Raw genomic sequence first — 26574 nt, 5'->3', positions numbered from 1 at the left:
GTGCGCTGCACTTCTTGGATCTGTAAATTTAGGTCTTTCATAAGAGTTGGGAAATTTTCAGTGATAATTTCTTCCATTAGTTTTTCTCCTCCTTTTCCCTTCTCTTCTCCTTCTGGGACACCCACAACACGTATATTTGTGCGCTTCATATTGTCATTCAGTTCTCTGATCCTCTGCTCAAGTTTTTCCATTCTTTTCCCTATAGTTTCTGTTTCTTTTTGGAATTCAGATGTTCCATCCTCCAGTTCACTAATTGTAGCTTCTGCCTCTTTAGATCTACCATTGTAGGTATCCATTGTTTTTTCCATTTTTTCTTCTTTGTCCTTCACTCCCATAAGTTCTGTGATTTGTTTTTTCAGATTTTCTATTTCTTCTTTTTGTTCAGCCCATGTCTTCTTCATGTCCTCCCTCAATTTATTGATTTGGTTTTTGAAGAATATTTCCATTTCTGTTCGTATATTCAGCATTAGTTGTCTCAGCTCCTGTATCTCATTTGAACTATTGGTTTGTTCCTTTGACTGGGCCATATCTTCAATTTTCCGAGCGTCATCCATTATTTTCTGCTGGTGTCTGGGCATTTGATCAGATTTCCCTGGGTGTGTTACACAGCTGGTTGAAAGCTTTTTCTGTGAAATCTCTGGGCTCTGTTTTTCTTTTCCTGCCCAGTAGGTGGCGCTCGTGGCGCTCGTCTGTCTGCACCGCAGTCGGCCCGGGAAACCGCGCGTGGAGGTGGGGGTCGCTGGCCGCCGCGGCTTGGGAGAGTGCCGGTCCTAATTGCCCAGCTGGCCCGAAACGCCAAGCGTGACGGGAGGGCCCCGCTATCCAACGTTCCCAGTCAGGCCGGTGAGCCACGTGCGTGGAGGGGACCCCAGTCGCCAGCCGCCCCGGCCGGGAAAACGCGCGCCCCTCGGGTAGCTCACCGCAGCAGATTCTTCCTGCCCGTTCAGCTGTTCCAGAATGGGGTACGCTGTCTTTTTGGTCTCTGTCGTGACTCCGGGAGCTGTTTCGTATTGTTTCTGTTTCTTTAGTTGCTTTTCTGGAGGAGGAACTAAGACCCGCGCGTCTTACTAAGCCGCCATCTTCTCCGGAAGTCCCATTTATTTATTTTTAATCCATATTTTTTACTCATCTGTCCATACCGTAGATAAAAGGAACATCAGACACAGATTTTCATAATCACACAGTCACACTGTGAAAGCTATATCATTACACAATCATCTTCAAGAAACATGGCTACTGGAACACAGCTCTACATTTTCAGGCAGTTCCCTCTAGCCTCTCCACTACATCTTGAACAACAAGGTGATATCTACTTAATGCATAAGAATAACCTCCAGGATAACCTCTCAACTCTGTTTGGAATCTCTCAGCCATTGACACTTAGTCTCATTTCACTCTTCCCCCTTTGGTCCAGAAGGTTCTCTCAGTCCCTTGATGTTAATTCTCAGCTCATTCTAGGGTTTTTCTCAGTCCCTTGATGCTAAGTCTCAGCTCATTCCAGGATCTCTGTCCCACGTTGCCAGGAAGGTCCACACCCCTGGGAGTCATGCCCCACGCAGAGAGGGGGAGGGTGGTGAGACTGCTCGTCGCGTTGGCTGGAGAGGGGGGCCACATCTGAGCAACAAAAGAGGCTCTCTTGGGGGTGACTCTTAGGCCTAAATTTTAAGTAGACTTGACCTATCCTTTGTGGGGTTAAGTTTCATATGAACAAACCCCAAGACTGGGGGCTCAGCCTATAGCTTTGGTTGTCCACACTGCTTGTGAGAATATCAAGAATTCAACTTGGGGAAGTTGAATTTCTCCCCGCTCTCACCATTCCCCGAAGGGGGCTTGCAAATACTTTTCCAGTCACTGATCAGATCACTCTGGGATTCATCAGGGCATCACTCTGGACAAACCAACAAAATCTTATGTCCTACCTGAGATTCCAAGTACTTAAGACATTCAATCAAACTATCTACATGAGTTATATTAGGAAATGCTCTAGTCAAAATATAAATTTTGTAACAAATAAACATTTTTTGCTTTAGTCTCACACATAAGGTGACATTTTAAGGTATTAATTATCATCTATTTTCAGCACCCTGCAATAATGAGATTCCTTTGTTCTTCCTCTTGCAAAAACATTTTTAAAATTTGTACATTGTACATTTCACTATTATTATAAACTCTAGGCATTCCTAGATTATACCATCTCGATCTTTACCATCTATCTTTCTTTCTGATTTCATTTATGCCCCCAGCCCTCCTCCCTCTATCATTCTCACATGCTAGGCCTACCTTTAAGTAGGCTTGGCCTATCTTTTCAGGGATGTTTCATGGGAACAAACCGCAAGATTGAGGGCTTGGCATATTGATTTGTTTGTCTCCATTGCTTGCAAGAATATCAGGAATTCTCCAAATGGGGAAGTTGAATTTTTCCCCTTTCTCTCCATTCCCCCAAGGGGACTTTGCAAACAGTTTATTCACTATTCAAATCACTCAGCATCAGCCGTTCTTGAGTGAAGGTAACCTTTTCTTGGTGGCTAACTCTGGAGATTTTCACGGCCTTAGAATTGTAACTTGCAATTTACTAAATTCCCCTTTTAAAAGCCATTCCATTTCTGATATATTGAATTGCAGCAGCTTAAGCAAATGGTTTGGAGCTGCTCTTTCCCCAGAAAAGGCCGCGCTCTCTTCACCCATCCTGCGGCAGGCCTGTGGGGGCTGGGCCTCTTGATGAGGCTGTTTCCATGGAGATATGGCCTCGCCCATTCCAGGTGGGTCTAAATCCTGGTACTGGGACCTTTATGAGGATAAAAGACAGAAAAGCCTCAGGAAGGAGGGAGTGTTCTTTAGAGCTCAGCGAATTAAAGGTCCAGGTGTCCAAAAGGGAGGCGGAGGAGCCTGAGAGGAGAAGCTGTGGTTTGGAGCTGCTCCTTCCCCAGAGGCGCCCAGGAGAAGCGGAGAGAGGAGGCCACCGAAGCCAGAAGCTGGAAGTAGCTGACCCAGGCGTGGAGGACGGGCGGACGTCGCCACGCGCCTTCCCGTGGGACAGAGGCGTCCCCGCGCCCGGTCTGTCTCCCCAGCCCCGTGTCGGCCTGGTAGACCTTTTCACGGCTTTACATCTGTAAATTTACAAGTTACTAAATCCCTATTGAAAAAGACGACCGATTTTTGATGTACGTGGCTCGTGTTCGCAAACCCGAGCGGAAGCCGCACCAGAGCGCGGCCTTCTGGGGCCGGGGAAGGGCCGGCCTGGCCGGCCTGGAGAAGCGTGAGGGGCGCGGGGTCAGCCGGAAGGGCCCTGGGCGTGGGCCCGGGCGGTGTCGGGGCGCCCCAGAAACCGAGCAGCGGCTGCTGGACTCCGGGAAGGCCGGGCCGGCACCTACTCCCCCGAGGGGCCTCCCGGGGCCTTTCGGGAGGTGCTGGTGGGGACACAGCCCACGCGGCCGCCCGGCCACGGCACAGGGCTGAGCTCCGGGGCGCCGCCCACCGCCCAGCGGGAAAGCAGCCGGGGGGTTCTGGCACCTCCCTCGGCGCCGCCCTCCTCGCCCCGCGCGGGCTGCCCACCCGGCGCCACGCGCTGCCCGCAGCCGGGTCTCCCCGAGCGCCGCGGGCAGGCGGGCTTGGGGCCCACGGGGGAGAGCGTGGGGCGAGGGCGGCGTCCAGAGCGCGCGGGCAGGTGCGGGCGGCAGCTCGGGCCTTCCCCCCGATGCCGCAGGCCCCACGGGGAGCGGACATGCGCGGCGCACAGCGCTGCCCCCACGCGCCCTCCACGCGGCCCCACGCGCGGCTCGCGGTTTGCAGAGGCTGAGGGAGTCGTCCAAAATCCATCCTTTTGCTCCTTTTATCTACGATATTGACAGATGAGTAAAAAATATGGATTAAAAATAAATAATAGGGGTAACAAATGTGAAAATAAATTGAGTAGATTGAAATACTATTGATCGATGAAAGGGAGTTATAAGGGGTATAGGAAAAAAAAATAGGGGAACAAAGGTTAAAATCTATCCGGTAAATGGAAACACTAGTGGTCAGTGAGAGGGAGGGGAAGGGGTATGGTGTGTGTGTTTTTTCTTTTTATTTCTTTTTCTGGAGTGATGCAAATGCTCTAAAAAATGATTATGGTGATGAATATACAACTATGTGATGAGATTGTGAGCCACTGATTGCACACCGTACACAGAATATTTGTATGTTAAGAATGTTCATGTTTGTATGTTGTTTTGGTTTGATAATACAAAATAAATTTTAAAAATAAAATAATACAAAAACCCCATTCTTTATTGTTTTTATTGTGGTTACGTACACGTAACATAAACTCTGCCATTTTAACCATTTTTAAGTGCACAATTCAGCGGCGTTAATTACCTTCCTGCGCTGCGCTCCGTCACCACCCGCCGGTCCAGGACCGCTGCAAACCCACAGCCGCGAGTCTGGCCTTGGCGGTGGCTCCGCGCCTCCCCTCGGCCCCGCCCAGCCCGGCCCGGCTCCTCACCAACACCGAGTCCTCAGTCCCGCGCCCACCGGCGCCAGGACGGCTCCGCCTGCTGCTGTGAGGAAGAAAGCTCTAGAACACCGGTGCGAAGGTGTCTCCCGGGACCCTCCTCCAACTCCTGAGAAACACCCAAGAGCGGAGCCGCACGGCCCAGGGGCAGGAAGGACCTGCCGGGGGCTTGCTCGGGGGCGGGGCGCTGGCCCCCCTCGCAGCCCCGGGGGCGCCTGGCTGCCCCCGCGCCCCCGCCCAGCAGGTGCCACCCAGACCTGGCCTGGAAAGCGGGGCTGGCGCGGCCGGGAACCCCCAGGGCCGGGGCAGGAGTGTGCGCTTCACCCGCTCGCCAGAGAAAGGCTCACCGACGGCGCTCAGGTGGCCCACGCGCTGGCTGCTTGCGGGGCGGGTGGGCACAGGCGGAAAGGACACAGGACGGGCGGCTGGAAGCCACTGAGATGTCTCATGTCTCAAGATGAATAAAAATAAAATGAAACCACAAGGATGGGAGAGTCCTAGACGGAATATAAACAAAAACACACAGAAGTCTGCCCTGAGACATCCGTCTGGCACATTGTACTGAACGTGGCTGAGAGCGTCCCCACCTGAGCCCCGTCCCCATGCGAGCTCCGCCCCACACCCAGCCCCGTCCCCTCGGGCTGTGCGAGGAAGCCCTCATGCCTTAGTGGAAGAAAGAAATTCCCAATGCCCAGGGATTTGAAGTCTGTCTTGTATCAGGCAGCTCAGTTCAGGACACAGAGCCCACGCTGGGCTTTCCAAGCCGTAAGGAACTAATGCAGGGACTTCTAGCGCTGGAAGAGCGAGGCTCGCGGGCTCGGGGCTGGCCTCTGCATGACCCCAGGACAGCACAGGCTTGACCCGACCGTCAGAATGGGGGAACCCGAGAGCTGCGGGCCACCCAAGGGCGGTGCGCGCCTGGCTGCAGGAAGCTCCACGTCCCCACCCTCTGCCACCGCCAGGAAAGCGCCGCGTGGGTCTCCCTGGAGGAGGCGCGAGTGGGTGCCAAATGTCGAATCGCACTGGCCTCAGCTCTGTCCTCATGTTCCAAACCTGTGGCCGCCAGGCGTCCAGGAGGGGCGAGAATGGAGAGAGAGAAGAGGACAGTGGGACAGCCTGAGGCTGCAGCTGCAGGGACTGTGGCAGGAGCTTGGGCGGTAAAGCCACCTGGGGGGCAGAGCTGGCGGGGGTGGCCCCTGTTCTGGGCTCCCCTGGGTTCCTGCTGGGTCGTCACATCCGGGTTCTGGCGTCCCTGGAGGGGAGGCCACGGCACTCCGCGTTTCCTGAGGTTCACCCTGTAGACTCAGCCCGGCCCAGGGACCTCCGCTCAGGCGAGACGGGGAAGGCAGGATGACCGCGGCGACCACAGAGTCTGAGCACTTCTCACGGGCTGCTTTCTGGGGACTGGGATTTGGGGTGCGGAGAGGGAGCTCCAGGCAGGGCCCAGCGTGAGCAGAGATGGGGCGAGGGCCGTGCTGCGGGAGCCTCGGAGGGGACCAGCCTCTGCACGCGAGTGGCCAGCGGGACACACCCGACCTTCTCCTGGGGTCTTGGCAGAGTTCCAAAGCCATGCGGTATTGTGGGAGGACTCACTGGGTGCGCTCCCTCCTTCCCCTCCGGCCCTGGGGCCTGCCGGCGCCCTGGTCCCTTTCCAATCCCTTATCTCTGGGCTCAAGGGCTCACCAGGAAAGGCAGACGCCCTACTCTGGGTCTCCAAAGAAAACTGGCTTCTGCATAAAGGGGAGATAAAACGCTCGCCCCTTTGCTTGCTTCTCTCTTCTATCTTTACCTCCTGAGCCGCGATGGCCAAGCGGAAATGACTCCCGCCTAGAGGCCACTCTTTGCTCCATCCCCGGTAGGCGGTCAGCTCGCCCGCAGCCTCCAGAGGTGCGCGGGGTGGGGGCGCACACCTGCCCTCCTGCTGCTCAGGAGGAGTGGGGGCAGGAAACGCTCAGGGAAACAAATGGCTTTGTGACACGTGGCGAGGGACAGCTCAGCCTGGCGGGCGGCAAGACCGAGGCGCGAGGAGCGGAAGGCAGAGAGCCCACGTCCAGACTGCCGGTGGGCAGCCCGACCCACGCTCAGATAAGCCCGAAAAATCCTCGAACGAGGCACAAACGTTAACTGGCTCGCAAGGCGCTGCCCCCCAATGTGCCCTTTTTAAACAAGGACGGCCCCAGGCGGCCCGCAGGGTGACATCGGCGTTCCCCACCGAGGGCCCCGCCCCTGCCGGGCCTCCAGGCCACCCCCTCCCCACCCGCCACCCCGGACCGGCCCACCCAGCACCTCCTCCCGGAGCCCCCAGCAAGCACTGAGGATACCCGTCTCTCGGGGGCGCCCATCCCGGCCCGGGCTGTGTCCTTCCTCCCCAGCAGCGGGGGGTCAGGGCCCACGCGGGGTTACCCGCGTCCCTGCTCGCGGACCGGGCAGTTGTGACCGCGCGTGGACGGACCTCGCCCCCCCACTCAAGCTGCTCAGACTGTGCAGCCGCAACCCAGGAAGGGGCGCAGGCGCGGGGCGCCGACGGGGCGGTCGGGCGGGGTGTGAAGCACCTGGCGACACCTCCCTCTCTCCTCAGAGCGGGGCCACCGGGCAAAGCTGGGGGCAGGCGGGCCTCACGCGCGGCACAGGCTGAAGTAGGAGAGCCGGACGGGTGCCCTGGGCCCTCCCGGCAGCCCTTCGAGCCCCACCTTTCTCACCGCCCCCCCCGTGTGCTCCCCCGGAGGACAGGTGTGCAGCAAGACGGCGGGGAAGGAGCCCTGCGCCTCCGAAAGCAAACCTTGGCTTGCCAGGTGAGCGCTGGCAGGAGAGGCTCCCAGGCCCCGGGAGGTGACCCCCTGTGGCCTGAGCGTTCCCCGCCCAGAGCCCAGCCCCGGCCTGCTGGGGCCCCTTCTCCCTGCAGCAGGCGGACAGCGGAGGACAGGTGGTGCGTGCGAGCTGGGGTGCGGGCATGCAGGAGCGTGCGCGCGGGGGTGCGGGTGCGGGTGCGGTGCGCACTGGGGTGTGTGCGCGCGGGGTGCGGGTGCGTGCGCGCGGGCGTGCGGGTGCGGTGCGCACGGGGGTGCGGGTGTGAGGGTGCGGGTGCGGTGCCCACTGGGGTGCGGGTGTGTGGGTGCGGTGCGCACTGGGGTGCGGGCGTGCGGGTGTGATGCGCATGGGGGTGAGGGCGCGGGTGCAGTGCGACCCTCCCATCACCAGGTACCCGTGTTCTGGCCTCGAGCACTCTGTCAGAAACGCCTGGGTCATGAGACAAGTCGTTGCCCACGTCACTCGGTTAAACTGGGAGCCACGGGCTGCGGTTATTCGCATCGGGGCGCAGGAAGGAGCGGGGAGGGCGCCGCGGGTGGACCCCAGGGCCGCCCAGGCCGGTCGCCTTGCGCCAGGCCCCGGGAGAGGCAAGCGAGTGTGTAACGTGCGTTTGAGCAAATCTACAGATGAAAGAACGACCCGATTCTGCCCCCCTCGTAGGGACGGTGGCCTCACCGATGACCGTGGGAGGAGGGGACAGCGTGTGCCATGAGGGGCCTCCCGCATAGACACGGCCCCGGTGTGAATTTGTCTCGAAGGCAGAGGCGGTGGGGAGGGCAGGGGCCCCGGGTGGGGCTGTCCCCCTCACGCGCCCTCCCGCCTCCCATGGCCTCTGTCCCCACCACTCCTGCAGCGGCCGCAGGCCCTGTACTGAGTTACTGTGTCCATGGACTTGGCTTACGCCCCATGCGCAAGGGCCCCGGGGAAGGGTGCACTGGCCAGCGGCAGCCCCGCGCTCACTTCCTTTGGATCTGAGATGAGAAAAGCTGCTGCTGGGTCCCTCCCTGGGGGGCCGGGGCCATGCGCAGCAGCTGACGGGGGTGAGAAGAGCAGTGACACCTCGGCACCAGCCTGCACTGTCCACGCGGCCGAGGAAACCAGGTCACCATGAACCCTGCACTGCAGATCCAGGATGTCAGCTGCCCTGGGTGGCACCCGGGGCTCCAGGATGGTGGCCAGTGCTGGCCTCCCGCCCCCCACCTACACACACATGCATACACATGCACGCGCGCACACACACACACACACACACACACACACACACACGTGCTCTGGGAAAGCAGCCAGTGTCCACAGCAGAGATTGGGGGGCCTGGAGATGTGCAGGGGTGAGAGGCCAGCCAGCCACATGGGAAGTGGGGGCTGGGAGGCAGATGAGGGCTGCTTCCTGATGGGCAGGTAACACAGGGGACCCCGGGGAAGGTAGCAGGGTGGGAGGTGTGAGAGGCCGGATGTGGAGAAACCCAAGAGTGCAGCGGGGTGGGGGCAGGTGGGGGTGTGAGGAGCAGCAGAGGCCTCAAGCACCAGAGCAGAGGAAAGAGGGGGCAGACGAGGCTTGAGGAAGTGCCAAGACAGGCGGGGAGGCCACTGGGGCACTGGCCATGGGTGCCAACTGGCTGCCCTTGGCCTGTCCTGTGCCCTGTGGCTGGGACCTCTGCCTGGGAGGTGGGAGGCAGCTACAGGCGGCCAGGAGGGTAGGGGCTGCCCTCAGCTTGGGCCTCACTGCTTTTCCCTTTCGCCACTTCTCTCCTTTTGCCACCACCAAGGGGCCTCTCAAGACTGGGCGCTGGAAAGTGTCCTGAAGGTGTCCCATTGGTCACACAGTTCCAGGTGGGGGTGAAAGTGGAGGCCCAGGGCCAGGGCTTAGGGCTGGTTAGTCATCACTGGCTGTGGGCTAGCACTGGTTAGTCACTGGCTCCTGGCAGCTCCTGCAAGGCTGGGCTGAGCCTGGGGCTGAGCACGGCTTTAAGGTCCCAGGGGCCAAGTCTGTGTCTGTCAGGGCTCAGGTGGCCCGCAGACCCCCAAATGGGCTGTGGGAAGGGACAGGCAGGCTCTGACAGCAGGGATGGAGGGGCGCTGGACCTAGGCCCCAGGGAGCTACCGCGAGGCGGGGGGAGCTGAGTGCGTGCAGACTCCTGGCGTTCAGGCTGTCCTTGGGTACGAGGTGTGGCTTACTTTCCCCTCGCCCCTAGTTTAGACCTGGAGACGCAGGGTGTGCACAGAACTTCCTCACCCAGCACCAGCCAGGGTCCCATGGGGGGACAGGGTCCCCCCCTCCCCTCGCCACGGGTGGCCCCGTCCCCAGAGGTGTGGGTGATTTGCGTGGCGCCACCTTCGCCTGCTGCTGGAGCTGACATGAAACCAGACCCAGGACGCACCTGGCACCTGGCTGGGAGGAGCCCGAGCTCAACGTAATTAATTCTTGACACTTATAATCTAATAATGAATAACAATTAATTTACAAACCATCGTTATTAAAAAGGACAAGCATTTCCTAAGATCAGTTGAAAAGTTCAGTTCCTGGCAGTTGCTGGATGTTGACTGGTTGAATAAATAGCTCTGAAATGAGTATATTTTGGGGTCATAGCAAGATATCCCCCAAGATAAAGATCCTTTTGAAAAACAGAACTGGTGAGAATCTGTGTACATGGGCAAGGCCCCCTGCTGCCCCACCATGGCCCCTGTGCCCCAGCTGAGGGCTGGTCACGTATTTGGTCCCCTCCACCCCTCTCCCCCATTACAAGGGAAGACCTAGAGGCCAGAGGCCAGCTCAGGGAGGAAGGTGGAGCCTTCAGCGGGGGGTAGGGGGCTCAGGGAGGAACAAGGGAGCTGTCAGCAGCTGGCTACAAAAGAACGTGTCTTGCAGCTTCCAGGGCTCACAGGGAAAGTATGAGCTGCAGGGCTGTATCCCGGGGCCCCCGGGCACCCGCTGGCCAGTGGACCACCCTGAGAGCAGGCATTAGGTGGGTAGGAGGTCCCCAGGAGAAATGGTGTGCCCCTGAAAGTGAAGAAAGTGGGTCTGCTCAGAACTGGAGCCCCTCTTTTCCAAGCACAGGAACCTCTGGACCTACAAAGCTGAGGGCCAGCCTCAGGCTGTGGTCACCCCCAGGACAGTCAGCTGCTGCACTGGAGCGCCCTCCCTACCCCAAGCCCCTGGGCCCCTTCCTGGGCAGCTCTCCCTGCATGGGGAGCGATGCTGAGGGGCCCTAGCTGGCAGCGCAGGCGGTCCTAGGCACGCCACATATGCCTTGCTCTGGGCAGGATGGGGCTGATGACCTGCGAGGGCAAGGCCGGGGCCATCATGACAGACTTCAGGGGGACAGAAAAATGGATGAGCAGGAGAGCCGGGGAGGGTGCGCAAGCTGGGCCACTACTCCTTTGGGAGGTGTGGCCTGCTGCCCGCGCAGCCCCTGGGGGCAGTGAGCCCCTCTCGGCCGGCCGGGAAGGTGCGGGAAGGCTGAGGCAGCCCGCCCTGGCCGCCTGCTCCGGGCTCTTGGGTCCGTCACGCCCCCCAGCTCCCGTGTACAGTACAGAAACATCTGGAGACAGGCGGGGAGAACTGCGCGGGTGAGGCGCGGTCCTGGGAACCTGGTATCCTCAAGAATCGACTGCCGGTGAGATATATTTTTTTTTTGTCTCCCCTATTATTTATTTATATTTCATATGTTCTACTCATCTGTTGACAAAGTAAATAAAAGGAGCATCAGACACAAGGTTTTCACAATCACACAGTCACACTGTGAAAGCTACATCATTATACAATCATCTTCAAGAAACATGGCTACTGGAACACAGCTCTACATTTTCAGGCAGTTTCCTCCAGCCTCTCCACTATATCTTGACTAACAAGGTAATATCTACTTAAGGCGTAAAAATAACCTCCAGGATAACCTCTCCACTCTGTTTGGAATCTCTCAGCCATTGACTTTGTCTCATTTCACTCTCTCCCCTTTGGAGGAGAAGGTTCTCTCAATCCCTTGATGTTAATTCTCAGCTCATTTTAGGGTTTTTCTCAATCCCTTGATGCTGAGTCCCAGCTCATTCTAGGATTTCTGTCCCACGTTGCCAGGAAGGTCCACACCCCTGGGAATCATGTCCCACATAGACAGGGGTAGGGTGGTGAGTTTGCTTGTTGTGTTAGCTGGAGAGAGAGGCCACATCTGAGCAACAAAAGAGGTGCTCTTGGGGGTGACTCTTAGGCCTAGCTGGTGAGATTTTTACCTTGCAAGACAGTTGCATTTCTCAAGAAGGCTCAAGAGAGCAGTTGTGAGTAGCTCTGAGACACAATCAGGCCACGGTGTTGGTGTGATTTCTGGAGAAAGCACATGCCCCGGCTCAATCCTTGCCACAGGTCTCCTGGAAATGCCTCTTTCTGTTCCCAAGGCATCTGAGGAGGAGGAGGGGGGAGTACACAGGCTCACCTGGGCCCACCCTGGCAGCCAGGCGGACACTCAACTCGAATTGTCCTGGGTCTTCACTGGTAGTTGAGCTGCCACTTCCTTCTCCCGCCTCAGTTTCTCCATCTGTAAACTAAGGGAGAAGAAGCTGGCATGAGGTAGCTCCGTGCCCGCCCGCCTCCCCTTCTGCAGTGGCCTCAGGCCCACGTTTCCTTGACTGCAGGCCGCTGGGCTCAAGGCGAGTCCAGTGTTGGGTCACCGCCCCGGCAAGGGGCACAGAAATGGCTCTTGGCGTGGCAGCAGGCCAGGGCACCCTAGTGGCCGGTACAGGGGTGGAGGGTGCCTTCAGGAAGGGGCTCTGCGGTCACAGCATGACTTCCCCACCTAGCAGCAGAAGAAGTGGGGGGCTTGTATCTGGAGCTCAGGTGAAAGGGGCAGGATTCCCTGCCCCCAGGCTTCATTTTCAAGGCAGGCTGGGCACCCCCAGGCTGGGTGCTGTGGGTGGAGGGGGCCCCCGCCCACGGCCACTCCAAACTGCCCACCAGACCTGGAGACATCTGCCCCCAATGCCTTGATTCCACCAGGGAAACCTTAGCCTTAGGTGGTCTGGCTTCTTTCCCTACATCAGGGGCAGGGCCGTTTTCCGTCCCGATGCCCACTGTCTCCCCAGGGCGGCTACAGGCTGGCCCGGTGCTCCCTGTCCGCAGGGCGAGCGCACGGGGAAGTGCCCCAAGGCGCTGCCGGGGAGGCCGCAGCCTTCTCTCCCAAGGCAGGGATCCGCTCCGGGCCTCCACCCCAGGCCGCCGGTGCCCAGAGAGCCCACCCTAGAGCCCTGCCGCGCCTCTCTCCCTCCTCGGGGCGGCACCCCCACAAGTGCGCGCCAAGAGAAAGCGCTGAGCCCCCAGGACGGCGGACGCGAGAAGACGCGTGAAAGGATCTGGGCGGTTTCCTTAAACACACTCACTGTTGTAAAGGGCAGGTCTGCCCTTTCATTCACTGACGCCATCACCCTAAGGAGGGGGCAGAGGGAATTTAAGGCACCGGAATGACGTCAGGATGGAGCTCCGGAGGCCGTGCGTCCCGGACACGTGCTTCTCTCCAGGACCTGACCTTGGGGCCTGCAGGGACGCCCGCCCGGTGGGCCAGAGGCGCTCGGGGGGGCCTGAAACCTCCGCCCCCGGCCCCGCAGCCGGCCCTCGCGGCGTCCTCGAGGGCCGGGCTTTACGGTGAGGCCCCTCCGGGGCGGATACGGTCGGCAGCCGGGCCTGGGCGACTTCCAGAGGCGGGGACGGCCGCGGCGCGCGGACAGGCCGAGAGGGGACGCGCGCCCGGGGCCCCGCGCCGCCTGCGCGGCCACTTCGCACGCGGGGCCCCGACCGTCTCCCGCGTGGGCGCGCTCCCCGGGGGCGGGGCCGCGGCACGGGCCAATGAGCGCAGCCGCTGGGCACGCGCGTCTCGTCGCCGGGCGGCGTGTGTGCGTCACGGGCGCGCGGGTCATGCGGGGCGCCGCGCGGCCGCTATAAAAGGCGCGGGCTGCGCGCAGTGGAGGGGTGGTTGTTGGGGCGCTGTCGGCTCCGTCTCTGCGCCATTGAGGGACGCGCAACCTCCCGGCGGTCGCGCGGCTCCTACGCGGACCGTCCGCTCGCGCACCCCGCGCGCTGCCGCGACTCGCCTCGTCGTCCCCGCCCGGCGCCTGGTCCCCGGTGAGCGGCGGCGCATCCTCGGGGGCTCTCCCTTCTCGCCCGGCCCGGCGCGAGGTGACCGGGGGCGCGGTGCGGGCGTCCCTGCCCTCTTTCCCCTCCCCCCTCCCCCGCCGCCCCCCTCCGCCCTCCCCCCTCCCCTCACTCTCCCCCCGCCCCGGCGGCCCTGAGCCTCGCGCTCTTGCCCCTTCCCCATCCCGCCCGCCCGCGCGCTTTTTTGGCGGTCCCGGGTGGCGCGCGCGGGAACAGCGCTTTTCCGGTGCCAGCGGGGAGGGCCTCGGCGGCCGGGGGCGGCGCGGGGACTCTGGTGTGCGAGGGTGAGGGGCTACTCGGGACCGGGGTCAGCGCAGAAGCCAGGGGCGCACCGCTATCGTCGTCTCTCCGGCCCGTAGGGCGAGCCTGCGGCCTTTCTCTCCCGCGCCATGGCCTCCTCTGTGCGCTCAGCCCCGCACGGCCCGAGAACCCGTGGACCCCCGAGGCCCGCCGGCGGCGAATAGCGGCGCCCACCCGGGTGGCGGCGCGTCCACGTCCACAGCCCCCTGTTTATCGGAGCCGCGCGTGCCTCATGTCCAGTGTCCACGCCGCGGCTCGCGCGCCCTGAGCCTGGTACCGCAGCCCGGAGCATGGCGCCCACCACGGCCACGCTGCTGGCCCCCGCGGGCCCGCTGACCCCCTACTTGTGGATGCTGGTTTTGGGCTTCCTCATCGCCTTCGTGCTGGCCTTTTCCGTGGGCGCCAACGACGTGGCCAACTCGTTTGGCACGGCCGTGGGCTCGGGCGTGGTGACCCTGCGGCAGGCCTGCGTCCTTGCCAGCATCTTCGAGACGGTGGGCTCGGTCCTGCTGGGGGCCAAAGTGAGCGAGACCATCCGCACGGGCCTGATCGACGTGGAGAGGTACAGCTCCAGGCAGGAGCTGCTCATGGCTGGCTCGGTCAGCGCCATGTTCGGTAAGGCCGGCTGGCGAGGGTGCGGGCCGGGTGCTGGCGAGCGGGAGGTCAGGGGGACGGGCGAGGGTTGGGTGAAGGCAGGGGACTGGGCTGGCGACGGGGAGGACGCGGCCAGACTGGTGAGAGCACAAGGGGCTGCGAGGGGGATGTCAGGGGCCTGGGCAGTGGCGGGGGAGGGGCTGGATGCAGGTGAGAGCGGGAGCTTGTGCTGACCAGAGTGTGGGGGCCCAGTTGAGGGCAGGGGGCCAGACTGGGCAGTGCAAAGGGCATGTGGGGGCTGGGCGAGGGCTCACTGTGCTGCCCCGCCCTTCAGGTTCGGCCGTGTGGCAGCTGGTAGCTTCCTTCCTGAAGCTTCCCATTTCCGGGACTCACTGTATCGTCGGAGCCACCATTGGATTCTCTCTTGTGGCAAAGGGGCAGGAGGGTGTCAAGTGGTCGGAACTGATAAAAATCGGTATGTTTAGTTCGTGTGTTTTGTCTGTTCTGTTGCCGGGGCGTTGTAAGGCGTGTAAGATGGAGGGATGGATGGAAAGGTCTTCAAGACAGAATTGAAATTTACAGTGATATTTAGTTCTTGGTTATGTAGTTGACATTTTTTTAACATGCTTCTTTCCAGTGCTGTCTTGGTTCGTCTCTCCGCTGCTTTCTGGCATTACGTCTGGAGTTTTATTCTTCCTTGTCCGCGCACTCATCCTGCGAAAGGTAACCTTTCTTCCCTGCTGGGACCCTAGAAGGTCAGCCGCTTCTTGCCTGGTAGGTGTGTGGCTTGGGAAATTAACCGAATGGATGCCCTGAGCCCCTCTTGCCTTGTGGAGTTCCCAGAGCAGCCAGCTTTCAGGTCCCGGGAAGGTGGTCAGAAAGGAAAAAACAAACGAGGAGTGTCAGGGTGTGCCAAGAAACGGGAGGGATGGGAGGGAAGAAAGCAGGCCCTTACTGAGGATGGCAGTGCGGCTCTGGGATACTGAGAGCAGCGTGAGTGTGAGCGCCGCAGTCACACCTTCCGTGCCCTGCCGCTCATAGAGAGGGGGCGGCCGCCTCCCAGCACAGAGGCCCAGGCCGCTGTGTTCTTTCCCGTCCATCTGAGGATCCTTCTGAGGGGCCCAATAATGGGTGAGTTTTATCGAGAAGCCTGGTGCTGGTTCAGATAAATGCAGACTTGGTTTTGCTGGCATTGGGCAGAGTTGCTATAGAAAAATTCAAAAATAAAAGCATTTTTGTCGGGAAACAAATTTGTCCTTTTTGTTAGGTGGATGGCACTCAGTGGTCCATTGTTAGTTTAAAGATGCTCTTAAATGCAGGTGTGTGGGTGAGGGGGGTGCCTGACCCCAGGGGCTGTGTGCTGGGGCCCATGGACACGTCTGTGCCTGAGCGCAGGAGCTCGACTCAGAGTAGATGAGAGCCAAGGGTTTGTTGGTGTCACTGTTTTACTGTCACGCCACTGTGATCGGCACCTCCCGCAGTCCTGCGCCCCAAAACGGGCATGTGAGACAGTGCTTGAACCACAGTGCCCCACACGTCCCGGCCCCAGGAACCGCCCAGTTCCCTTTCTGTGTTGCTGCCAGGGTCTGCTGGGCGGTGTGGCCTCCGCACTGAGGTGCTCAGAACCCCATCTGCGGAGTGCGTACCGCCCGCGCCAGGGGAGTGAGGTGCTTCTTAGCTGGCAGGGCTGAGCCTGAAACAGCCATTTATTTAAAACACTGAGGGCCCGCCCCCCACAGATCCTCAGTAGTGGATGAGTTTTAGGTGCTGAGTAAATAAATATTCGTGGCCACTGTTAGGTTTTAACGTCTAGAAAACATCCATAGGCTGGGTGGGGTCCTGGCTGCCACAATTAGGATGTTTTATAGATTTCATTTTGGAGATTTAAATGACTTCATTACAAATTTCGGTTCTGAATGTTGGGTTATCTGGTGGGAAAGAAGCTGAGGCTTCTCTGTAAAGGGATGTGGTGTTAAACAGAGGGCAGAGGGGACCGTTTTCTTTGCATATTTAGATTTCGAGTCTAGGAGGACGGGTCTTGGTAGCTCTAGGGCAGCTCGTCCACCCGGCACAGGGACCCACTTAGAGCAGAGCTCCCTGGACGTCCAGTGTGGAAAGGGGCGTCTGGTAGCCGGTGGGCCCAATGCCACTTCCTGCCCACGTGTGTGGACGCAGGGGCTACACTCCTGCAGAGTTAGAAGTGTTTGGTGGGTCTCTGGCAGGAGGAACTTCAGAGACGGTTCTGCCTCTTGGGAAGAATGAGGAGCTGCGGGGAGCGAAGGGCAGACCCTTCACCACACGCCTTTTTCTCTAGGCAGCTGTTCGTTGGGCTAGACAGAACACCACTGCTGCGCTGCTTCTCTCCACTCTAGCCTGCTGCAGTTTGGTTTGTTAGATAAATCAGTCTCTGAAAACCTGTTGAGAAGGATGTTTTTGAGGCCCCGTGGCACAGTTGGGGCGCTCAGGCAGACAGTGTCTCTGTGTCCCTGAGCGGGGCCGTCACTGTATTGGCACGTTCCTGCTTCATTGGCCTTAAACCGTGATGTCCCCAAAGCATGGACTGTTCTTGTTGGAAGCTTTAGAACCGATGTAGGGTAGTTCCCTCTGTTCCCTTCCCCCAATGGTTTTTGTTGGAATTGGGGTCAAGGTTACATTGACCCTCCAGCCTGACACCTTTCGAGTCGAGCTGCCCGTGTGTGTGTCCGGCACTGCGTCCTCATCCTCGGAGCTGACTGTCCTGCCTTAATGCACATTTGTTGTAAGTGGGCTCCCCATTTCCAGACACACCAGCCTCCACACTGTTCCTTAAGCACCGCTGGTTTTGCTGATCGCTTTTGGGGCACTCCGCACCTGCGTGGCCAGGTGGCTTTCTCCACCCTCCTTCTGGGTGCGGCCTGTTGGGTTACGACCTTCGTTCGTGTCTGCTCAGCCACTCCTGCCCTGGCTCCCTCCATCCCCGCCCTGTTGTCCTCCTTTGTTTTCCCCCGTGGTGCACGCCGTTGTTCTGTGCTGGGGCACCTGCCAGCTCTGACCGGGAGAGTCTTGTCTTAGTCCAGAGTGGATGCATGAGCGGGGCCACAGTTGATTTCTACCCTTGCACTTTGATAAACCCTGATAGTGTGTTTGTCGGATGCTGAATGAGGTGGGGGTTATCTTTAAGAAATCCGTGATGGTGTAAAGCAGGTGAGCAATGGCCTGTTCCTGGCATGGTGAGGTGCTGAACACCTCGGGGCACACCTGGGCTCCAGAGCGCTTGAGAATGCCGCTTTTCAGGACCCGATGGACTGCCCAGTTATTAGAATAGCGCCCTCCGCTCCCCACCCCCCCCAAAAAAAAAGTTATCGAAAACTCAGACACACCCACGTAAACCTGAGCTCCAGGTAGGGGTGCAGGGCTCAGCCGGGGAGATGAGGCTCCAGGAGCAGAGTAGTCGGACTTGGAAAAACTAGCACGGGAGGAAGGTAGCTGCTTCTGCGATTCCTGGACTGCCCGGTCCCGTGGTTTTGTGGAAATGGTTGAACTTCCACAGCATTTAAGGTGCTTGTCTTCCCGATGTTTTCACAGGCTGATCCCGTCCCTAATGGTTTGCGAGCTTTGCCGATTTTCTATGCCTGCACAGTTGGAATAAACTTATTTTCCATCATGTATACTGGAGCGCCATGTAAGTAAATGTTAAAATATTTAAAAGTGCATTTAAAGTTGTTTACAAAGCTTGCATTAAATGCCCAATTTGCCCCTTTTTGCTTTACAGGGCTGAAATCTCCTAGAAGGTGGCCGGCCTGCGCCCATTTCAGAAGGCGGCAGGCTGGGTGTGCTGTTAGCCTAGAGAGCTTTCAGCCGAGACCTGCTCAGATTCTAAATCACTCCAGACCTTTCCTCCCTAGTCTTCCCAGGAACCACCGATTGTACGCCCTCCCTCCCTTCTCTCTGAGCTCCTAGAGGAGCCGCTAGCTGGGCTGGTCCTCAGGAATTAGTCACTTAGCGCTCATTTGCTGGATTTTCTCATTTTTCTCTCCCGAATGGAGCTCCTCTTGTCTCTAAGTACTAAGTTTGCTCCCCGAAGCTGCTTGAGTGAGAAGAGTTGGGATGTTTGACATCTGGTCTCAGTGCACTCGGAAGAAGAACTGACGCAGCTGAGAGGAAAAGTAATTTTTCAGAATGTGAAAGAATGAACGCTGATGACTTTTATGTTGGAACAAGACATGCATTAAGTCGTAGTGGCCGGTGCTGACCGCAGGTCACTGGCTCCTCGTCAGGCAGGATGGGGCCTGTGCCTTGCCCAGTTCACCTTTACCCTCTAGGCTCTTGGCCTGGTCCCTGGTCAGTGCTTCGGTCTTTTCCCCGTGTCCCCCAGGGAAGAATACGTCACACGCCTGCCCTGCCTCTGTGTGATGCACCCCGTTTGCAAACATCCTGGGTTTTTCATGTTGACGGAGGCCCACTAAATGTATTCTATTTGAAACTAACAGGTTGACTTACTTCTTAAGCCTTTATTAAGCAATAAGTCACTGACCAAAAGTGACAAATATTTTTAATCTCATCTTTATTCTTGGGAGAATCAGGAAGGAGAGCGGACAGTTTGGTGAGACGTGATCCCACCAGATGGGGCACGTGAAGGAGTTCACACGCTCCGTCTCCCATCGGGCCCTTCGTGCCGATCCCAAAACTCGAACTTCAGTGAAATTAGAAACCTCAATTCCAATTATTTTCGAAAATGGGAACGCAGATATTTTGTTCTTTCCTTTGTGGGTTAACAGAAAGAAACACACTCCTTTTGTTTCCCCTTCTTTGAGTTTTGGGCTTAGATGTAAATTGTGATAGAGATTGATTAAATTTCATGTATATTTTACCTATGTGATCAAAACTGAAAGCAGAACTCAAGATGAAAACACTTAGAGTCGTCATAGAACCTCAGTCTGAAAAGGGGACCCCAGTTCATCAAGGAGTATTTCTTTGGGCAGTAGAATTTCCACTGTATAAGTAATTTAACTCCCAACAAGCAAAATGAAGCAAAAAAGCCTCAAGTAACTGAGCTCTTCTTAGGTGAACGGCCCTGTGGTGCCCTTTACACCTGAACGGGATTGTGGGGTGCTCTGCCTGCATCCAGGCTGGGGCCTGTTACGGGGCGCCTGACAGTGAGGGCGATACCTGAGTGGGGAGGCAGGGGCAGGCAGGCCCCAGTGGTGGCGTGGCAGTGAACTGACCGGTAAACTGGCTTTCCCCTGTGGAAGGCAGTCCTCTGTTCTCTGTTGATGGGTAGCAGCCATGTTTCTGTATCTTAGTTTGTTTCCAAAGAGGAAGCCTTGTTAAGGGATTTCACCCTAAGCTGGTACAAGGGACGGGACAGCTTCTCCCCAGACCTGGGCCGGCGTGACCTGAGACTGCTGGGCAGCTCCTCCCTTAGCGTTAAAACAAGCCTTTGTGGCCGATGCTGACAGCTGAGTTGGGGGCTGGGAGCCAGACAGGCCGTTCTTAGCCAGACCCTAAAGCGAACAGCCGGAGAGAAGGCAAAGCGGAGTGGTGGGTTTCGTGGGTTTTCTTGCCAGTTGGAAGCTGCCGGGTTGTGCAGTGCCAGCAGTGCAGTGGAGGGCAGGGTGCTGAGCCCCGCAGGAGGCGGCTGGCGTGTTTCCCTGGGGCTCTGCCCCCCGTGTTTCAAGATGCCCCGTTTTATCTCCTAGTGCTGGGCTTTGACAAGCTGCCTCTGTGGGGCACCGTTCTCGTCTCGGTGGGATGTGCCCTGTTCTGTGCCCTTGTCGTCTGGTTCTCTGTGTGTCCCAGGATGAAGAGGAAAATCGAACGTAAGTAACAACTTTCAGTGGGAAAGTCCAACCACGGACACTATGTTTGCTTCTTTTTGTTTGGCCACCTGTAAAGTTACCTTGGATAAACTGACAGAGTAAAGCAATTTAAATGGAGAGTTTGAGCACACAGGCTTGTCCAAATTACGAACTTATTGGCTTGCCTGAGACCTCATCCTAAGAAACATTTGACCTAATGCTGCAGGGATAAGTTGGACATTTAACCTAATTTTCTGATGTACCTTGATCACTTGGCAGTGACAGGATGGACAAATACAGAGAAGTTGTAGCTGATATTAATCGGGAAGTTTGAGAATAGCTCCGTGAAAGATAAGGGTTAGCTCTTGTTAGCAGAGGAGGCATTTGCCTGGGTTTTCAGTGTTTGACCTCAGATTCAGACAAAGTGAAGTCTGATGTGTGTTAACCTTAGACGTGGTAATGCTGAGAACTGCACGTACTCTATAGGTTGTCATTTTAGGTGGCATGTAAAGGCATCATTTAGGTTATGTCAGCACAGTATTGTAGTTTAGTTTAAGACCGAGTTCTGGTTAGTATGAGTTTCTCATTTAAATCTTACTCAATCCTTAGTAGCACAGATCTCTTAAAATAATCTTGCTGTCCTTTTCGTCTCTGCAAATTCAAAGCTGGCGAACAGTTTGAAGTTCATTCCCTGGGACCAGAGCAGTGCAGATGGCAGAGGTGATGGGGAGCGTACTGCGTCCCTGCGGTGGCTAGGGAGCATGCCCCGTCCCTGCAGTGGTTAGGGAGCGTGCCCCGTCCCTCCGGTGGCTAGGGAGCCTGCTGCATCCCTGCAGTGGCTAGGGAGCATGTCCCGTCCCTCCGGTGGCTGGGGAGCCTGCTGCATCCCTGCAGTGGCTAGGGAGCATGTCCCGTCCCTCCGGTGGCTGGGGAGCCTGCTGCATCCCTGCAGTGGATAGTGAGCGTGCCCCGTCCCTGCAGTGGGTAGCGAGCATGCCCCGTCCCTGCAGTGGTTAGGGAGCGTGCCCCGTCCCTCCGGTGGCCGGGGAGCCTGCTGCATCCCTGCAGTGGGTAGTGAGCGTGCCCCGTCCCTCCGGTGGCTAGGGAGCCTGCTGCATCCCTGCAGTGGCTAGGGAGCATGTCCCGTCCCTCCGGTGGCTGGGGAGCCTGCTGCATCCCTGCAGTGGGTAGTGAGCGTGCCCCGTCCCTCCGGTGGCTAGGGAGCCTGCTGCATCCCTGCAGTGGCTAGGGAGCATGTCCCGTCCCTCCGGTGGCTGGGGAGCCTGCTGCATCCCTGCAGTGGATAGCGAGCGTGCCCCGTCCCTGCAGTGGCTAGGGAGCCTGCTGCATCCCTGCAGTGGGTAGTGAGCGTGCTGTGCTCATTGGGAGTGTCATGGGAACAGGCGTTCAGACTCCTGACCTCATTCTTTTCTTCCGCGTGAGAGGAACTGAGACCAGCCCTGCTAGACGCCTCTTGGGTCTGGGGCTCGGGTGGTGCCTGAATCAGCAGAAAGACCTGCTGAGCTTTGGGTGGTAAACAGAAAATATTCCCACTTGTCACGGCATGTGGGACCCTAAGGCATCTCAGGTGTAAACTTTTATTTTTAGAGGTGAAAATTGAGACTGTCATCTTTAGGCTGCAGTACTTTGCTTGAACTTTTGGGCTGAGATTTAGGAGATTGTTTTTTAAAAAGAATATGATCAAAGACGTAGTAAATATTTTCAGTTGCTTTCAGCCTTCTGCATGCTTGAGTTGCCTTCCAGTACTGAGTACAGTGGCATGGAGGTCGTGATTTCTTAGGCTAATAACACATTGTAGAAAGAGAAAGGGACAGGGGTATAGGATAGGCCCTGCAAAACCTGAAATACTTACGGTCTGGCCTTTTGCAGAGAGCATTTGCCGGCCCCATGTAGGCTGACCTCCGTTGCTGGTTTGTTCCCATGTCTGAGATGAGTTGCTCACCAGTGATAAATCATACAGGGAAATCACCTGTAGTTTTCACTGTAGTTTTCGTATTTTCTTATTTGGAGAGGGGCTTTTGGTGGTCGGGTAAAGGGATCAAGTTAGTGTAGTCAAGCACCAACGCTGGGGCCCTTATTTCCTAGGAGAGATCAGATCGAGCCCCTCGGAAAGCCCCTTGATGGAGAAAAAAAACAGCCTGAAGGAGGCCCGTGAAGACTGCGAGCTGCCCCCTGGGGGTCCCGGCGGCGACGGGGGCCCTGGGCCCCTGCAGACCGTGGTGGAGGAGAGAACGGTGGCCTTCAAGCTCGGGGGTCTGGAGGAGGCCCCGGAACGCGAGCAGCCCCCCGGCGCCGACCTGAAGGAGACGAGCCTGGACAGCGCCTTGGGGGGCGGGCAGGGGCCGGGGGCACCCGGCCGGGCCGGCTTGCTGGGTGCTGGTGCCACCCCCCTGGCCGGGCCCGGTGCCGTGCAGCTGCCCGATGGGCACCTCGTCCCGTTGAGCCAGGCGGTCGGCGGCTCGATGGGCCCCGGCGGCCACCACCCGTACCACACGGTGCACAAGGACTCGGGCCTGTACAAGGAGCTGCTGCACAGGCTGCACCTGGCCAGGGTGGGCGACTGCAGGGGCGACTCGGGCGGCCGGCCACTGCGGCGCAACAACAGCTACACGTCCTACACCATGGCCATCTGCGGCCTGCCGCTGGACACGCTCCGCGCCCGGGACGGCGAGCCGCGGGGCGAGGAGCTGGAGAAGCTGACCTGGCCCGGCGCCGACACCAAGCGGCGCGCGCGCATGGACAGCTACAGCAGCTACTGCAATGCCGTGGCCGACGCGCACGCCGCTGCCGAGGGGGGCCCGGGCGCCACCGCCGAGGGGGCCCTGGGGGAGCGGAAGGGCAGCGGCGGCTCCCTGGAGGAGTGGCGTGACCAGGACCGGCCCGAGGTGTCACTCCTGTTCCAGTTCCTGCAGATCCTCACGGCCTGCTTCGGCTCCTTCGCCCACGGCGGTAACGACGTCAGGTCCGCCCCCTCCCCACCCCCCGGGCCACGGCGCAATGACGTCAGGTCCGCCGCCCCCATCCCCCGGCCCGCGGCGCAACGTCAGGTCCATGCCCCAGCTCACCCCTAGGCCGCGGCGGTCCCTGCCGGGCACTGACCTTCCGCGGGGCGGCTTGGTTCCCAGGTGGGCTCTCTGCTGTAACAGCAGGACGCAGCGCGGGAGTGGAGCGCGCTGTCCCGGGGCGTTCGCCTCAGCGTGCGGTTTGCAGACCCTGCCCGGGCACCCGTGCGTGGGGAGGGCGGACCCTTGGCACTTGTGCCGCCGCGGCCCTGGCTCTCGGCTGTGGGATCAGGTTCCAGCGTGTTCTGGTGGGCTCAAGATCTGAGCCGCAGGGACCGCCGCATCAGCCTGCCCGGCGCTCAGCCTGCCATGTCTCCCCAGCAATGCCATCGGGCCCCTGGTCGCGCTGTACCTGGTCTACGACACGGGCGACGTTGCCTCCAGGGCCGCCACGCCGGTCTGGCTGCTGCTGTACGGCGGCCTGGGCATCTGTACCGGCCTCTGGGTGTGGGGGCGGCGCGTGATCCAGACCATGGGGAGAGACCTGACGCCCATCACTCCTTCCAGGCGAGTCCTTGGGCGTGACCGGAGCCCGGGCGTTGGGGGGTGCGGGGGTGCCCTGGAGATGCGATTTTGGCCTGTATCTGTCCAGCCCCAGTGTTCTGTGGTTAACCAGGTAACTTCCCGCGATACGGATCGGCTTTTGTCTTTGTCAGGAGCTAAGACCTGTGACCATCTGTTTCGCAGCAAAAGTGCAGGTGGTCTTAGCAGCGGGTTCTGGAAGGACTTAAGGCCTTTGCAGTAGATGTTAGAGGACAGGGAGGAGAGTCCGGGCCGACTTGGAGGGCGGGCACATACCGTCACGGAGGTTTTGTCTCTGGGTTAACAAAACGTCGTGCAGCACTGTTGACAAGCTGTGTATGTGCCCACAGCGGCTTCAGCATCGAGCTGGCCTCTGCTCTCACGGTGGTGGTTGCATCCAACGTAGGCTTGCCCATCAGCACGACGCACTGCAAGGCGAGTATGGGTGGGCATGGTCTCTGTGCTTTTACTCCTGCGGTACTTGGATTTAGCAGGTTTTATGCAGAAGTCTTGAGGAATCCACAAATCTTAGGACGTGTGATTACACAAATGTGGAGCCTTGCATTTTAGAATTTCCTGTGTTTACTCTTACTCTTTAGGCAATGAATGTATATTCTCCCAAATGGTGTGGAAGGCCTTTTCTATTATCTGATGCAACCATGCCTTCTGGAACCAGCCTCTCTCTGTTACTTCCGCGTAGCTCACTAAAGCCCCTGCGCGTTGTGGCCTCAGGAGTCACTTGTCCTGAGCCTGCGGCCGTTCCCAGGAGCCTCCCGGCAACGGCAGCCACTGCCCAGTTGTGGCTGTGCGAGTCGCGTGGGGTGGACGGTGCCTGTTAACTGGGAAGCGTTCAGTCTGGGCTCTTGGGACTGGGAAATGCGGGGGGCTGATTTCCTGTAGGGAATTCACAGGGGGCCTACCGTGGAGCCAAAGGGAGACAGTCTTCCTTTTTCTACCGGAGTATCTTTCTGGGTGATGCTACCTCAGGTTTGATAGCATCTTTCCTTGTGAAGGGTCCTTGGGAAACCTAAAGCTGAAATAATTGCGTATTTTAGTTTAATTTATCATTAAATTAGTGCGTGTCCGCTGGAAGGTCCAGTGGCTCAGAGGGGAAAGGACGTTCTCTCCTGTTAGGTCTCACCCCAGCTGGCAGGGTGGTGGGTAGTTTTGTTGGGCGTTTGTCTTCCCCACGTGGCCTCCAGGGCTCGGCTCCCGGCAGCCACGTCCCCCTCCCTCTCTCGCAGGTGGGCTCGGTCGTGTCCGTGGGCTGGCTCCGCTCCAAGAAGGCTGTCGACTGGCGCCTCTTCCGCAACATCTTCATGGCCTGGTTTGTCACCGTCCCCATCTCGGGAGTGGTCAGCGCCGCCATCATGGCAGTCTTCAAGCACGCCATCCTCAGGGCCTGAGGCCTGCTCGGCCGGGGAGGGAAGCGCTCCTTGTGCTGTAACTGCTTTTGTGCTACACGCGACGTGTCTCAAGATTAGCTGTGTAAAAGAGCCAGGTTTTCCTGGTGCCTCCTGAGGTCCCTGCTCCTCCTGGGCTGTGAATTCCTGTACATATCTCTCCACTTTTTCTATCAGGCTTCAAACCCGTTACGCTTCGGTTGTCAGAAAAATCCGAAGTTGTCTTGAAAGGCCACAGCCGCTCTGTCCTCTGGCTGCTCTGCCGTGTTGGTTCCCCCAGCTCCTGCCGAACACACCCAGGGGTTAGCCCCGAACATCCCCCGGAGCCTCCCGTGCAGCCTCTTCTAGAATAGTCCGAGCAGGGTGGGACGTTGGCCCCTGGGGACTTCGTAGAGGGACGGGGTTCTTTGGACACTGAAAAGGTGTTAATAGTGACTTCTTTGTAAGCAGTTCCCCGACCATTATTGCTGAGAAGTAAGAAGACGCCTTTTGGCAGTCTTGGTTTTTCTCGAAGATTTCTAGCAGCGTGGGGTGGAGTGAAATGGAGTGTGTGTTGTCGGAGGTTAACTGGAACAGCTTTCCGTGTTCATCTGTCTACCTCCTAACTGAATAAAAAAAGCTTACCATTTATAAAAATTGCTTCTCCTGGTCTTTGTGGTTATTTTCTGGGTTGAATCCTCTGAGCTGTCCTGGAGGGTGGGGGAGCTGAGTGCCGGGCCCTCCCGCACTGCCAGCTCTCCACTCAGGCTGCTTCGTTTCACCACAACTTTGTTTACTTGGGTTGTGAGCTTTTGCTGTTACAAAGAATGCTAAAATGAGTGTCACTCGTCTGGGGTGGGTGGGGGTGGCTTAACGTCACTGCCATGCCCTCTCGCTGGGCCCTTGGCCCCTGCCCAGGGCAATTTGTGTCCGGTGCTCTTTGGCCTGTGGGTCGGGGCTCGGGTGCTGAGGTGGGGGCTGCTCCGAGGGCCGGGGGCCGTCCCCCCTGGGTGCACTACGGCGACCTCAGCACATGTTCGCCATGTGGTGCCAGGCTCAGAACAAGGTGCAGTGTTTGCATTTAATCCTTGTGACCTTTGCAGGCGACAGGACAGGCTGCGAGAACTGGTCACTGCCTCAGTGCTCTGCTGTGCAGAGTGGCGCGAGCAGCCTCAGGGCTGCTGGAAGTGGCCCTGAGACTGACTTGAGGAGCAGGCGTGTGGCCAGAGGGGCCGGGGCCCTGTGCCCTGAGCCGAGGGTCGGGAGCAGACCCTGGGGTGCTTGCTGGGTGCCCCGCAGAGCCCTTCTGGGCCCATGTCACAGGGTAGGCTGGGGACCCACGTGCTCCGTCCTTCTGGTGTCCCCCTCTCTGTCACTAAGTGATGTGCTTGGGTTGCCATGTGGCCCTTTCGTTTTGGGCGTTAGCTCTTGGCTTGCTGTAGTAGAAAGTGATTTTTACTTCTGGTCTTCAGTGTCTGTGCCCAGTCCCT

At 58.5% G+C, this 26574-nt stretch overlaps 1 protein-coding gene across 2 annotated transcripts; it reads left to right on the top strand.

Moving 5' to 3' along the window:
* Window positions 1-13207: 13207 nt before the first annotated feature.
* On the top strand, window positions 13208-25743 carry SLC20A1 (solute carrier family 20 member 1). 2 transcript variants are annotated; one of them, XM_077133699.1, is made up of 10 exons: window positions 13208-13396; window positions 13786-14341; window positions 14655-14795; window positions 14958-15043; window positions 17885-17981; window positions 19999-20118; window positions 22204-23080; window positions 23502-23687; window positions 24053-24137; window positions 24947-25743. In XM_077133699.1, the coding sequence occupies exons 2-10, from the start codon at window positions 14017-14019 to the stop codon at window positions 25106-25108; spliced, it is 2079 nt and encodes a 692-aa protein (XP_076989814.1). In that variant the 5' UTR covers window positions 13208-13396; window positions 13786-14016; the 3' UTR covers window positions 25109-25743. The 2 variants fall into 2 exon arrangements, with proteins under 2 accessions (XP_076989814.1, XP_076989813.1); XM_077133698.1 differs by lacking the exon at window positions 13208-13396 and having other exon boundaries at window positions 13651-14341.
* Window positions 25744-26574: the final 831 nt, after the last annotated feature.

This window comes from Tamandua tetradactyla, chromosome 17, assembly GCF_023851605.1.
Source record: "Tamandua tetradactyla isolate mTamTet1 chromosome 17, mTamTet1.pri, whole genome shotgun sequence".
Classification (NCBI taxonomy): Eukaryota; Metazoa; Chordata; class Mammalia; order Pilosa; family Myrmecophagidae; genus Tamandua; species Tamandua tetradactyla.
Note: the sequence above shows the minus strand (reverse complement) of the source record. Positions and strands in the feature narration are given on the sequence as shown.